The sequence below is a fragment of the Nothobranchius furzeri genome, chromosome 7 (assembly GCF_043380555.1).
Source record: "Nothobranchius furzeri strain GRZ-AD chromosome 7, NfurGRZ-RIMD1, whole genome shotgun sequence".
Lineage (NCBI taxonomy): Eukaryota > Metazoa > Chordata > Actinopteri > Cyprinodontiformes > Nothobranchiidae > Nothobranchius > Nothobranchius furzeri.
Genome location: NC_091747.1, coordinates 45,138,634 through 45,152,939, shown reverse-complemented (window position 1 = coordinate 45,152,939; position 14,306 = coordinate 45,138,634). Strand labels below are relative to the sequence as shown.

Genomic DNA, 14,306 nt, shown 5'->3' with positions numbered 1-14,306 from the left:
ATTTGCACCTCATTGCAAATAATAGAAATAATAAACTGACAAAAAAAGTAAATGGAAATAATAAACTAGAACACATGATGGGTATATAAATAATTAAAATGATGGATGGATTTAGGATAATTTTCAGTTGAATCATTTAGTTTTTTTCACATTAAGAGCAGGAATATAAAATTTAACAGTCTTGTTGAATAAACTAATACATCAGTGTTGAGTAAATAAAAAAAGCTGAACTAAACCCTAAAATGGATCTTGAATCAAAGTCAATAATAAATAATTTTTTCACAGTGAGACCAAAAATTAACACTCGTCTAAGAAACAGTTCATGCTGGTGTTCTCAGCAGGCCTCGGGGCTTGCTGACAGGGAGGACTGGACCTGGATCCTCTTGATCCCAGACTCATTAGCAGCATTCTGCTGACGGATACTGAAACAAGTCCCGCCGCGTCAGCGTGTGATAGGGTCTTGGGGTGTTTGTACCTCGCTCTCCAGAGTATGGATCTCTCTGGGAAGCTCCACAGCATGTCTACTGAAGTAGTCCATGGTGATGGCGTTGTTCCAGTAGCTCAGGTTGTTCTCCTGACTCGTCGACTTCTTCTTCTTCCTCATGCAAAGCACAGTCAACAGGACGGCTACGAAAGAACAGCAGAGGGTAAGAAACAGAAACAGATCAGGAATGCACAGAAGTGTTTTGCCTCAGGTGCGACCTCTACTCTCAGCCAAAACTCATCCCAGTGTTGAGATGACATCCAGAAGAGGAAGTGTCTGCTGTCAAAGCGCATCATGAAAGATAACTAACAAAGGCGGCCAGGAAAGTGTAAGATATGATCATAAATCACTGGATATTTGTTAAATATAGCAAAAAAAAAGGGAATTAGATTGTAGATTTCATCCTCAAAAGTGTCTAAACTCAACTAAATACAAAGAATAACAGGAGTTATTATTAAGGATTTGTGTGTTTGATCTTGTTTATGACTTACAGATGGAGGACACAGGCACACTTATGGCCAGAACAATCCAAACGATGTCCATCCGACTCAAGCAGATGGTTACTCGGGATGGTGGGGAGTCGCCAGCAGAGCCAGAGCTGTTCCCAGACGTCCAGGGCTCGTTGGTTGTGACTGGGTCCTGGATATTCCCACTGGCTGTGGAGAGGGTCTCAGAGCCATTCCCCTGAGCAGGTGTCTCCTCAAATGGGCTGCTATTAGAGGTCAACCCTGCAGGAATGGTTACGTTCACCTTTTGGGTCCCTGCCGACGCAGTGCCAGTGCCACCACCCTCCTCAGTGGCTGCGGTTTGGTTGGTTAGGTTGTCAGTTGAATTCTGTGAACTGAGGTCAGGTTCAGTTGATAGGACCATGTTGGGAACAGTGGAAGTAAAATTTTCCGATGGGCTGGCAACCAGAGAAACAGACCCGTCCTTCGACTCTATCAGCAGCTGCGCAGTGGGGGTTTCGTTCACAGCATGCACCTCCCGCAGAGAGATGGTGTGGTGTACAGGCAGCTCTGGGGACCCTACAGCATGCTCCCTGAGTTTCAGGCCTCGTGCAGAATACACATCAACTGAAGAGGAGGAGCGGGAAGCGAGAGAGGAAGGCTTCTTGGGATCACCTGGTTGTTTCTGCGGCTTTTTGTGATCTGCGATGAGTGTTTCCCCTCGGTCTGATCCGGAGTTGGATAAAACAGACATATTTGGCAATACTGTGCTGGAAAGTTTAGGTCTGCCACTGGCCTGGTTAATGCTAACAGAAACTGGATTTTGGATTTGAGGTACCCTGAAAAATGCATGAACAAGGCCTTGGTTCACAGTATTCCACCTGGGCCCCTGTGGGTGAGTCACATGGCTATCGCTGTTTGGGGTGACAGTTTCTATGTCATGGATGTGAGGAGCCAGGGCTGTGTGAAGCAAAGGGAGACCTGCAGAAGGAAGAATGATGTCCGATGGCTGTGTGCCTTTGGATGACCATTCCCCACTGCTGGAGCCTTCCTGGTGCCAGTAAACTGGGGAAGGTTTGGGTGGGGAGAGGAGGCTCTTGTGGGTGGCTGCCATGTTAACAGAACCCTGGGATGTCTGGCCGAAGAACAGCTCCTGTGCTGACACCACCACTCCTCCTGGCAGGGCTAAAAATGCCAGAACACCTGCAGAAAGAGCGTTGACATATTTAGAGCAAGACTACATTTCTGTTTTCAGTTCTGAAAACATTAAAACAAATAGATCTTTCTTTATTGGAATAGAACTAGTTTTCAGCAGCTTTTGTGATCCATGGAGTTCCTCAAGGATCCATGTTGGGCCCAATTGTTTTTCACTATTACCCTTTGGGCACTTCTGTCATTAACACAACATGCACTTTTACATAGACAATAAATAAATCTGCCTTTCCAGATCTTCAGGATTGTATGAGAATTGTAGGAGTCATTAGTGTCTATAGCATAAAATGTGGTGAACAAACAAAAGTTGTATGAGTTAATTACACTCCTTTAAGTAAATTAAACATGGGGGCACTTTCATTGAGAAACGCATGCGTGTCCTTTTTGAAATACGATTGGTCACTCGGAGTTTCACATGATGCATGCTGAATGTGAAAATAGTTTTCTACACCCGTTTTCTGCATTAGCCACAGAAGGAAAACAGACAAGGAAATGTTTGGGTCAGAAAAAGCCGCAGAGTCACTTTAAAATGAACATTCATGGATTTATGCATCTTGGCTCATAACTGCGGGAGGCTGTGTTGATTTAGCAGCCAGGAGAGAGGAAAGCTCGTCTTGGCTAGTAGAAGCTAACTGTTAGCATTAGCAACTCCGCAACATGGCAGAACTCCTAGTGTATGCTTGTGTTATTAGTGGAGATAAAACATCAATGTTGCAGTTTTTACCTGAACAAGAAAGGCCAATGAAGGCAGCAGAAGACTTGTGTTGCTGTTAGCCAATCAGAGGCAAGATGTTTACGTATCATGAATATGAACAGCTGTTATCTGCCCCCAGCTCCTCCAACTAACTTCTACTTCCTAAAACCAGAGTGCCAGAGCTATTTTTTTTACATAGAGACAACAACTCTCAAGGACTTAATTCATACTTGACCAAAGCAGATTAATTGAGTAATGAGTGTATGACTCCTTTAAATGCATGTTTCCATTAGATATTCACTAAGTCCCTCCAGCATCATATGAGCCATTCCCATCTGTACCGGGTCGGCCCGGGCCGGGTAGCGTAGGTTGTTTACATATCTGGGTGGCCTGGTATTTTTCCGGGCCAACCAAGGCTCATTCTCAGCCCTCTTCTCGAGGGGGTCTGCTTCAGGCCGACCAGGGCCAACACACCCACTGCTGACAGCAAATTCACACCTTCCATTAGAGCAAGCCTCTGATTGGTGGGTAGAATCAGCCCACATGGGCTTAAGGCAAGGATGTGTGGAATCAACCGGGACAGGCTGGGGCCGACTGGGGCTACCCGGCCCGGGCCGACCCGGTACAGATGGGAATGGCCCATTATTTTGAACATGAGTGCAACACAACAGCTGATTCAGATCCCCTCAGGTGTCCAAAATAGTCGCAAAGCTGCGTCTTGTATTCATTATTTTCCTCAGCATTTAATCAAAGATCAAATCAAAGATACTTTATTAATCCCAGAGGGAAATTGGAGTTTCAGTACACACAATTCAGAGATCAGACATACATGGGCAAGACACATGACAAGAATTGGTGACTGTGGTCATTCACAACCCTGAATCGCACTACCTTAATAGAGATAAGAGGGTTACATGAGGATTGGTTCAGGTGGAGGGAAAAAAAGGCACTTCAGCATTACCCTCCACCGGGAGGGCAGCTTTGCTCTCCAAAAAAACACCTCAAACATATATAGGTATAAGCACGAACATGGGGGGTGGGGGCTGGGGGTTGGGTGGCTGGGATCCTGTTTCCCCCAGCGAGAGATGCCATCTAAAGCCGGGCGTACACTGTGCAATTTTTTCACTTTTTTGAGCCGATTTTCCACTCGTGCGAGAATCCACGAGATCGGGGCGAGTTTTGTGCTGAGCGTCGTGTAGTGTACAGGGGGTAACGAGAGGCGATTAACACCACGTGACCAGCTACCGATCAGCAATCTTCTTGACTTCTGGCGTGTTTAATATTTTGCTCGTCCCTCGTGAGGGTATCGCACTGTTGAAGCGGCGCTGCGAGCAGCTGCGACCCAAAAAGTATCAGAACCGCTCATGGCGCATGCGCAATCCTGCACCAACACCGCTCGCCCGCTATTTCCCTAATAACACATGTTGTTCGTTTTAATTCCTACATGTTTTTTTACTCACAAAGATTGTCAAGAAAGCGTGTTTGTCGTGTTCATGTCAAATTAAACTGATCACAAAACACAGATATACTTTATTTTGTTTTCCTCATCCAACCCCCATAAATCCCTGTGTGCCCTCCTGCAGCACTCCCAAAGGACAACAGGCAAAACAAGACAAAAAAGTCTGACGTGTTGAGTAAAAACTGCTATTTTTAGCATATTTTTAGGGCCGACGTGTTGCTACCAGACGTACAGTGTGAGCAGTCAGATCGCATCCGAAAACTGGGTCGTACAGTGTGAGCACAGGACTCGTGAGATCTGCCCTGCGAGGAAGTCGTACAGTTTGAGCTGAAGCCGAGTGCTACGAGTGAAAAAGTCGCACTGTGTACGCCCGGCTTAAGGCACTCATCTACTGTACAGTCACAGGTGGGAGGGAGATCTTGGGAGAAGCGAAGAGCACATTCCTCCAGCTGATGACCTCGCCAGGCTGAAGTCCACCAATCCGAAGGCGGGGGGGGGGGGGGGGGGGGGGGGGTCGGGTTTTCACAGCATCTGTCTGCATTCCTTCGTGGGGATAATTGTAATCACCCACCTGCTTTAATTAAAATTTTACTTACTTTACTCAACAAGCTCCATTGTGTGAACTTGTGGGTGCATGAAGTGTCAGCAGGGACACAACAAATGACTTTGGATGCAGATATAAAAAATAAAAACATACCATATTTTTTGTGCAGAAAGGCATTAAAAATCCTTGAAGCGCTATTGACTCTGCAAGATAATAAAGTAAAAAGCAACTAAGACATTTCACTTCATGAATGAATAATAATGAACAATACTTTTGCTCATTTTAGTTTTATCAATAGCCACTCAAGAAGAGTTACATGCACATTTATTACATTTATTACACCAATCGTGTCAACATGGCCTACTTAACATGCTAAAGCCATGCGGCACTTTTGCTTTGGGGAGATCAATCGCATAAAGAGGCAGCATAGTGACAAGCTATTAGCAGCTGCCTATAAGGATTATTGGTTCTCCAGACAGCATGAAAGCTGGAGGAGGGATGAGCATGGAAGAGCTTATTCATTTTCCCTCTGCTCCGATCATTTATTGACACGGTCAAATGCAGCTCGCGACACATTAGCAAGTCTGCCACTGAGATTAAAACGTGCATTAAGCACACAGCTGCCATCTTTGAATGAGGAAGATGTCTTTCTGTTAAAAGGTGCTGAAGTACGTCACATCTCTCTGATGGCTCATAACATTATGACTATGTCACACAGTGGGTCATCTTTTAGATATTCTGAAAAACATGACATCTAGATATTGGCTACAGAGATTCTGTAATTGGTTTTAACCACTACTGATTGAAGGCTTCGTTACAGTATTAAAAAATTGTGATTTTTGCTTTTAATATGATTTTGCTCAAAGTTTTCCAAATCAAAATAGGCAGAAAAAAAAGAGTCTCCAGCTACTGACCTCAGCTTACCATATCTGAATGTTACCATGGAAACCAAGTTTCTATTCTCAAAAGAAGAAAGAAGAAAGAGGTGAGAGGATTAATCTGAAGGGGACAAAAAATATATAATGCCCAGCCCCCCAAAAAAGTCACCATCTGGATTTAACTAAGCAAACAGGTATGAGCCTCCTATTGGATAATTACTGCATGGGTGATTATCTTTCAACAAGTTATTTAACCCCAACTGGTGCAATGAGCTGCTTCTCGTTTCTTAAACAACCATGTGGAAAGACACACCTGGTGGTCGTGGAAAAGATGTTAGTCTGTGTGAGGAAAGTCAGATTATTGGCATCAAGCAGAGGAAACATCTAAGGAGATACAGAAACAAATAAAACTGGGTAAAAAAACTGTCCAACGCATAAATAAAACTGATCTGATGAGTCCAGATGGACCCTGTTCCAGTGTGATGGTGCATCAGGGTAAGAAGAGAGGCAGATGAAGTGATGCACCCATCCTGCCTAGTGCCTACTGTGCAAGCCGGTGGGGGCAGGGCCAGGGGCGCAGATAGGATTTTCAAACTGGGGTGGGGGGGGGGACAAAGTTCCAATGTACCCTCCCCCAAATATACACACACACACACACACACACACACACACACACACACACACACACACACACACACACACACACACACACACACACACACACACACACACATGCACAAACTATTGCAAGCGCCTTAACTAGAGCTCAGGCAGTTTGTGTAATTTCATCCGATGGTTTATGTAAAAACTAACACTTTTACATACGTGTTTGAAGCCGTTATGCAGTGGAACGCTGGCAACAAAGCTCTGCCTGATGAACACTATAAATGATAAATGATCCGCACTTGTATAGCGCCTCTCAGAGTAAGGACTCCAAAGTGCTTTATACTACAGTGTATCATTCATCCATTCACACACACATTCACACACTGATGGTGATAAGCTACGATGTAGCCACAGCTGCCCTGGGGCGCACTGACAGAGGCGCCCCACTATGTAATTCAGTCATTTGTTATTCTTCCAATCAATTACTAACCAAAACCTCATGCTTTATGCAAAACATTAAATGATTTTCAGCATACCAATCTTTACAGAAAACATAAAAGCCCTAAAACACTGCACATAAAATATATAAAAAAAACAATATTCACTTATCACGTAGAGCAGTAGTTCCCAAACTTTTCAGCCTGACCAACAGATGTTCCTTCGTATTTTTACGATATTTAGAAATTTTCATTATATTTGGAAAGTTTTAATTTATATATAAATATATAAATCTCTTTTTAAATTTTATATTTTACTTTTTTTATGATGATGTGGCACACTTTGACTTCCATATGTAACACATCGGCATCTGCCCCTTTTTACGGCTTTTTTTTTACATTGTCGCTACGTCTATCACGTTTGTGGTGTTTTTACCATCATTTCTACATCCATCACGTCCCAGAGAAGGTTAAACAAACATCAAACCCAACGTTTGGAGCTTGTAAACTCCACACACCTCGTGTAGCACCAGCTGTCTGATGCTGCAGCAGTGTCAATCGTCCCGGCTGGATGAGAGAATTTCTTCATCAGAGTCAATATTCTGCTTCATAATCGGAGTCAGTCATGACCAGACAAAGTGATCAGCCAACAAAGACCAGACCTGCATTTGCACTCTTCATGCTGTGCGTATCTCCTCCTCTCCCCGACTGGGAGCCTCTCAGCGGGAGGCGTTTTTCAAGCTCTCAAAACTCCCAAACTTTGCTCAGCCTGAAGGTTACACATCTCCACTATCTTCTGGTGTAAAGTAGTAACTTCACGAGGGATCATATTTGTGGATGAGACTTGTTAAAGTCAGCACTGAGGCTTTGGCACTTATAACAAGTAAGTCCCAACACTGACAACAACGTACTGAATCTATAACCAACATGCATAAACAGATCGGTCCCGCCTACTTACATTGTTGGTCTTTTTTAAATATGCAGTAATCGTTGCTTGCCTTTTTCGCTTCATCCTGCATCCTAGCAGCAACCACTTTGGCGCCTCTGGAGTCAGTGTTTGTTTACGTCATGCTGCATTCAATGTAATTGAAAAGGGAGCTTCAAGCGCTTAAACTCCGATTTTGTTTTCTTTCTGGCTTTAGTTGGGGGGACGAATTGGGGTCGATCTGAATTGGGGGGGGGGGGGGGGGGGGCAGATCCCCCCCGTTCCCCACCCTATCTGCGCTCCTGGGCAGGGCTATGATCTGGGGTTGCTTCAGTTGGTCAGGTCTAGGTTCAGCAATAGGATGTGCTCCAAGAATGAGGTCAGCTGACTACCTGAATATCCTGAATCACCAGGTTATTCTATCTTCCCTGATGGCACCGGCATTTTCCAAGTTGACAATGCCAGGATTCATGAGGCTCAAATAGTGAAACAGTGGTTCAGGGAGCGTGAGACATCATTTCCACACATGGATTGGCCACCACAGAGTCCAGACCTTAACCTCATTGAGAATCTTTGAGATGTGCTGGAGAAGGCTTTGTGCAGCGGTCAGACTCTACCATCATCAACGCAAGATCTTGGTGACACATTCATCCAACATTGAAGGGAAATACATCTGGTGACATCGCAGAAGCTTATCGAAACAACGCCACAGTGAATGTGTGCCGTAATCAAAGCTAAAGGCGGTCTGATGAAATATTAGTGTGTGACCTTTAATTTGGCCGGGCAGTGTATGTATACAGATATGTATACACATTAGCCTCTCGCACTGTTTTTGTGTTTATTATAGCAAATATTACAGCTCAAAGCAAACTCAACCTCTGAATCATTAATGGTTTTTCCTCCATCACACAGACTTGTGACGCAGGGTCAGGGATTGGTCTTCTATTAACAAAGTCTGTCGTATGTCTAATCCACGGAACCAATGGCAAAGCTGTGTCTGCGGGGACAAAATCCTTGTCGATTTACGATTTCTCGTTCCTTTATGACATGTTCCTTTCAGGCAAGAGGGGAATAAAGGAGGAAAAACAAACCTTTCAAAGGCGCTAAAGCTTTGGTTGATCCTGGATGACATGAATCATAGTCACATTGGATCAAATGTGGAGGATATTGCCTGTTGAGATTTTAAAAAGTGATTGTGGAATGAAGAGATAAAAATATAGATGAAAAGATAATCCAAGTATAAGACACACAAGGGTCTTGGATTTCTGATGTATATGATGCTTTATGGTACAGGACATCCGAGTCGGCTGTCATGCCTGCTGTCACCGATGAGTCAAGAACCTAACCAGCTAAATCTTCTTGGAACTTGCTCACCTGATTGGTCCAGGTGATCAGAAGTTATGCATAAATCATGTGGGTTCACTCTGATATGCAGCCGAAATAGAGCTTAATATTCATATGGGACTTTGCAGTTTAGTGGAATCATGTTTTATTAAAGATCATATCAGAAAAGGGGAAATGCTGACTTTTAGGTTTGCCGGCACCGACAGACGGCCCAACCAAAGTACTACCGGCCTGTAAATGTTGTTTATCAGGCTTTCAGTGTCTTCTGGAGGATCCAGCTATCTTATCATGATGGGTCACGGAACAATATTTCAGCTTATCAGTGACACATATGAAAATGTTAGAAGATAAATTACTGAGAGGTCAAAGATATAAACTGATTATTGTTTTTTAACTAATAAAGTTTATATGAAGAGAGTGTCTGTCTATGCTTATGGTGTGTTTATCCAGCTTTTCTCAGAACGAACCGTTTCTCCGTTACCATTACATCACAGGAAAACAGATCAAACATGGCACAGACCCTTTGGTATACTACATTAGCTGCCTATTCTACAACAAGGTAAATGTGGTTTTAAAGTTTAGGATACCTTTAAAGCACAAACAATGCACAAAACTAAAGGGATGACTTATTGATTTGCATCCACAAAGAAGACTACTTTGCAAGAATGCATTTTAAAATGTTGCTTTGGGCAGTTTGTTACTTCCACAGATGACCTGTGACGACTAGAGCTGTGCTCTTGCAGCTTCATGAGCAGTATTCTCAGCAAAGTGCAGTATGTTGATTTTAAGGTAATGCCAAAAACAAGCCAGAGCACATAAACACTACAACAAAATTATTTCATATGACAGATGGTGAATGCAGATTTTCCAATCAGTGTAAAATCTGTGGTTAACTTGCATTAAAACAGAACCACAGCAAATGTTTGCAACAGTCAAAGAGAATGATAGACATCTTTAGCTGAAGCAATTACAAAATATGATAAAAATAATGGGAAATGGGAAGAATGGCAAGGGTGGGAAATGTGTGGAGGAGGCCAGAGGTGTTTCATCAGGCATAGACAGAAGGGAAGAAATAGTGAAAACACAAAATTAGGACATTTGAGGGAAATAGGAGCTGAGAATGAAGGAGGTACAGTATTTGTCTTGGTCAGCAAGCAGCAAGCGGGTTGGTTTGTAGTCCTACGTGCCATTTTTTCCACAAAACCTACAAAAGTTGTTGATGATGCAAGGAGCAAACAGGCAAGCTAAGGCTGGATCGCCCTTCTACACGTATGAAGAAGCAAATTTATTGGTGACATTGACCTGAAGCGCCGTCTTTGTCCTTCTCCTATATATCGTTTACAGGAAAGGGAGAATAAAACAGCTGCTATACACCAGCCAGCCTGTTTCCTGCTATCTCTACCACCCAGCTGATCACCTAAGAATAGCAAACGCTAAAACCACAGAGAAAAACAAAGTTCTAGTACTGTGAGATACACCCTCATTTATCTGACTAATGACTTCAATTGGTTGTATTTTGCACAAGATGAATGGAGTAAGGAGCAATTTATGAGAGAAACCTGCTGAATTAGACTATTTTGGATAAATGGAAAGTCAGTGACATTCATTGGAGTCCTCCATGATGATTTCTGGGACATCAAAAAATCTTGTTGAAAAGCAGGATCCTGTGCACTGATACAATACAATAATACTTTATTAATCCCAGAGGGATATTAGAGTTTCAGTACACACAATTCTGAGATCAGACATACATACATAGACACATGACAAGAATTGGTGACTGTGGTCATTCGCAACACGAGTCGCGCTACCATAACAGATCAAGAGGGTATATATGAGGATAGAGTCAGGGGAGGGAACAAAAAAGGCACTTCAGAGTTACCCTCGACAGAGAGGGGAGCTTTGCTATGCAAAAAAAACACCTCAGACAGATATGTTGTGTAACAACTGAAGTCTGTGAGAATAAGTGTCCACTAGGTGGGGACGTAGGGTTGGGACTCTCCTCACTTCAGTGCCTGCAGCCGCAAGAGCAGCGTGTTTCACCTCCGTTTGGACGGGGAGGGAGATAATGGGTTAGAGAGCACGGTGACTACTAGAAATGGTTCCACGGCCTTCACCGGTCACAGTACCGCCCAGGCTGGGATAGGGAGAAAGAGTTACCATAGCGACAGCCGCATTCCTCATTTCTTCTGACGGGGGAGTTTTTACTTCAGCCTCACAGGCTCCAAGGGCACCAGATTCAGATAAGGATTGTTTTGGGACAGACAGAGATAACTTCCCCTCTGCCTTAGTGTTCTGTTGGTCATCATCCCCTCTAGATCCAATAATGGCATAATTAATCTATCCCAATCCGTGCTGATCCGTCAACAACTCTGTCTTTGATGGAATCCACCTTCTGTGCCAGAGCCTGACTCTCAGCCAGAGTTCCAAGCTTACGACTCATCTCGACAATTATATGAGTTTGTGCGTTCACAGCGCGATGCATTCCATCCCTGAGCTCCGGGATTGAGGCAATATTCCTCGAAAGCTTGTTAATTTTCCGGTAAGCCAGGTAACCGCTCAGGCCAAACAGCAGGAACCCAGACACCAAAACCACGAATATCCAGACATCTTCAGAATCCTCTACAGACAGTGGAGAGAGGCATATCAGGTTCCACAGTTTCCAGGAGTCCATGATATACCCAGCTGGCTCTGTCCCAGAGGGGCATCCGGGAGCCTCTTCTCCCGTTCTCATCACTGAAAAAATTGTATCAATTGCGTTGAGAGACCAACTGACCAGATCCATTTCTAATAATGTCCAGTTTCCAGAAAAAATGCAGAAAGTGCAGAGCACAAGACAGGACAAAGAGCCTTGGGATAAGGAGGGAGAGAGAGGAGAAAAAAGCATCTGTACTCTCCAAGAGCCGGAAGACAAGGCTTTGTCCCACACATCATTCAACATTAGACTCAATGTCATGAGCCAGACTGGTGGTCACTCCATCTAAACGCACACTGCTGGAATGGTAACCAGCATATTTACTGATGATGATTAAATTCTGCCGTACTTTTTGTCCCCACTCTCAAGCTGTGACTGCATTTTCTATAATGTTCAGGTGCTGTGAGTCACGAGTCCTCCAGCTTAATCAATCATGCTTTAGCTCATTGTGTGAGGTATGCAGGTTATCAGTGCTTCTGCAGTTTCCCAGCAGCATGTTCATTCCTGAGGGGAGGGCAACTCGCTAAAGAACATGAGATATTCGTTCCTCCCAAGGGTCACCTCACGGTACACCCACCGTGTGTCCCAACAACCTGTCTATGAAGCAAGCTTTGCACTGAGCATGGTCGGTGAAAAGCTGGCTCAGTTCAAAATTGAGACAAAAAGCCAAAGACAGGAGCTGGAAACTCATCCATCAATGTGATGGTTCATCTTTGTTTTCGAACTGCTGCTGCTCGGTCTTCTCTACTCTGCAGCATGACGGGAAAAAGCATTACTGTATGTGAAGGAAACAACACACAGATCTGGCGAGAGAGTGACCAAGGTGACATGCCCTAACTAAATGTTTTAGTCTAGCTTTACCTTTTTGTTTATTTAAACAGATCTTTGTTATTTTTTATTCAATAGTCACTATAAATATGTATGCATTTGTTAAATCAATACTTAAAGTGACAATGTGCATTTTCCCTGGTGATAAGGAGGAGTGCAAACCTAAATCATTGCAGACAAGCAGTATTTTTGTGTTCGACTAAGACCTTCATCAATGGACGGCCATTAGGGTAAAAAATCCCTGGGAGCGCAACCTCCAGGAAATTGACAAGCACATCAGACTCCACACTGGCGACAAGTGAAGACGTAAATGTGTGAAACTACAATGTTTATGAAAGGAGAAAGTTTTGCAACAGTTTGTTACAAATCGGTAAATGCATTTTGTCCTCGTGGGCTCCCGTATATAAAAACATGGCATCTAATATGGCGTTGCCTACAGATCGACCCGCTCCCATGTTCTTTGACCCGATTTTTATGGTTATTTGTTGCAAAGCTACCAATATATTTCAACAACTGGACATCATGTATTTCATTTTCAACAACATTTTGGTGGATATTTTCAGATTAATGGTAAAAACTACACATTGTCTCTAGTATGCTCTTGCAGTGTTAGTTACGTAAATTTCTTTAGCTGACCTTTTTTCGTTCATGCTTGCGGGTTGTTGGTTCATATTGACATCGAAAACCAATCAGAACATCAGATATCATTAAAAATGGCGATTTCGAACATCCCTATATGTAATTCACCTTTACATCTTGTATACTGAAACTGAAGTCCTATTTTTCCTTTTTATTTTTATTTTTTAGCATATTTCAAAAGTATAAGTGCAAATGATTTAATGTATTAAAGTAAAATTTCGCATGAGGAAGATGTAACCCCATGCCGGTGCTCTGGCTGTAAATTTGATTGAAAAAAATGAATAAATACACTTTTAAATTAAAAAAAAGACAGTTTTGTCCATAATGTTGCTTAATCTCATAAAAAAAGTTGCAGACCTGCTGGTCTGGAAGCCGAGGGCCCTGAACCACAGGCAGTAATTAAAGACGTCCTTGTCACCACTCAGCTAAACCTCTACGGACCACATTTAGCCTCATTAATGCTGCTCATAACCACTTCTCAATATCAAAGAAACCTCTTTGGGATATCCAACAAATCCCCCAGGGCAAAAGAATATGACCATCTACACAGCTCATCAGAATACCAATGAGCCCATCGTACCAGGACACACCACCTCTGTGATCACGCTTTGAGGAATAAAGCCTGACAAGCTTAAATCAAAGTAATCACAGACCATAAACGTGGAGATTAGTTGAAGGTATTTGGAGTGTTTAATTTGAGGCTTTGACAAGCAGAAACGGACCGGATCCATCAGCTTTAGGCAGACAGAACCTTTTATCAGTAGGCTGACAGGAGACGTGACTGCAAACTGCTTCACAGAAGATTACAGCAGGTGAGCGGTCTCTCACACAACCGCAGAATCTGGATCTATTTCAACTTTTTGATTCCAAACATTAATTTTGATTATTGCACGATTCTGTAAACCTTTTATTTCTCTATGAGTCTACTGAACAAATAATGAAGTTATACGTTGGTATTCAGTGTAATGCATCCTTCGCTCAAAGGGATTAGAAGTACTGATAACTAGTGAGTAATAGTGTGATGTCATGCACGAGTGCCTTCAGTAATCAACACATTAGTGATGAATGTCTTTTTACATTTTGTGCTTTTTATGAGCTCATGCAAAATTACAGTC

At 43.1% G+C, this 14,306-nt stretch overlaps 1 protein-coding gene across 4 annotated transcripts in view; it reads right to left on the bottom strand.

The window, feature by feature from the left end:
* tmem108 (transmembrane protein 108) overlaps positions 1-14,306 on the bottom strand; it is a 63,148-nt gene that overhangs the window by 957 nt on the left and 47,885 nt on the right. For all 4 annotated transcript variants that reach the window (XM_015954769.3, XM_015954768.3, XM_054751420.2 and 1 more), the window contains 2 exons: positions 976-2,133; positions 476-627 (listed from right to left, as the gene is read on the bottom strand). In XM_015954769.3, the coding sequence (XP_015810255.3) occupies positions 476-627; positions 976-2,133 (1,310 nt within the window). The remainder of the gene's footprint in view (positions 1-475; positions 628-975; positions 2,134-14,306) is intronic.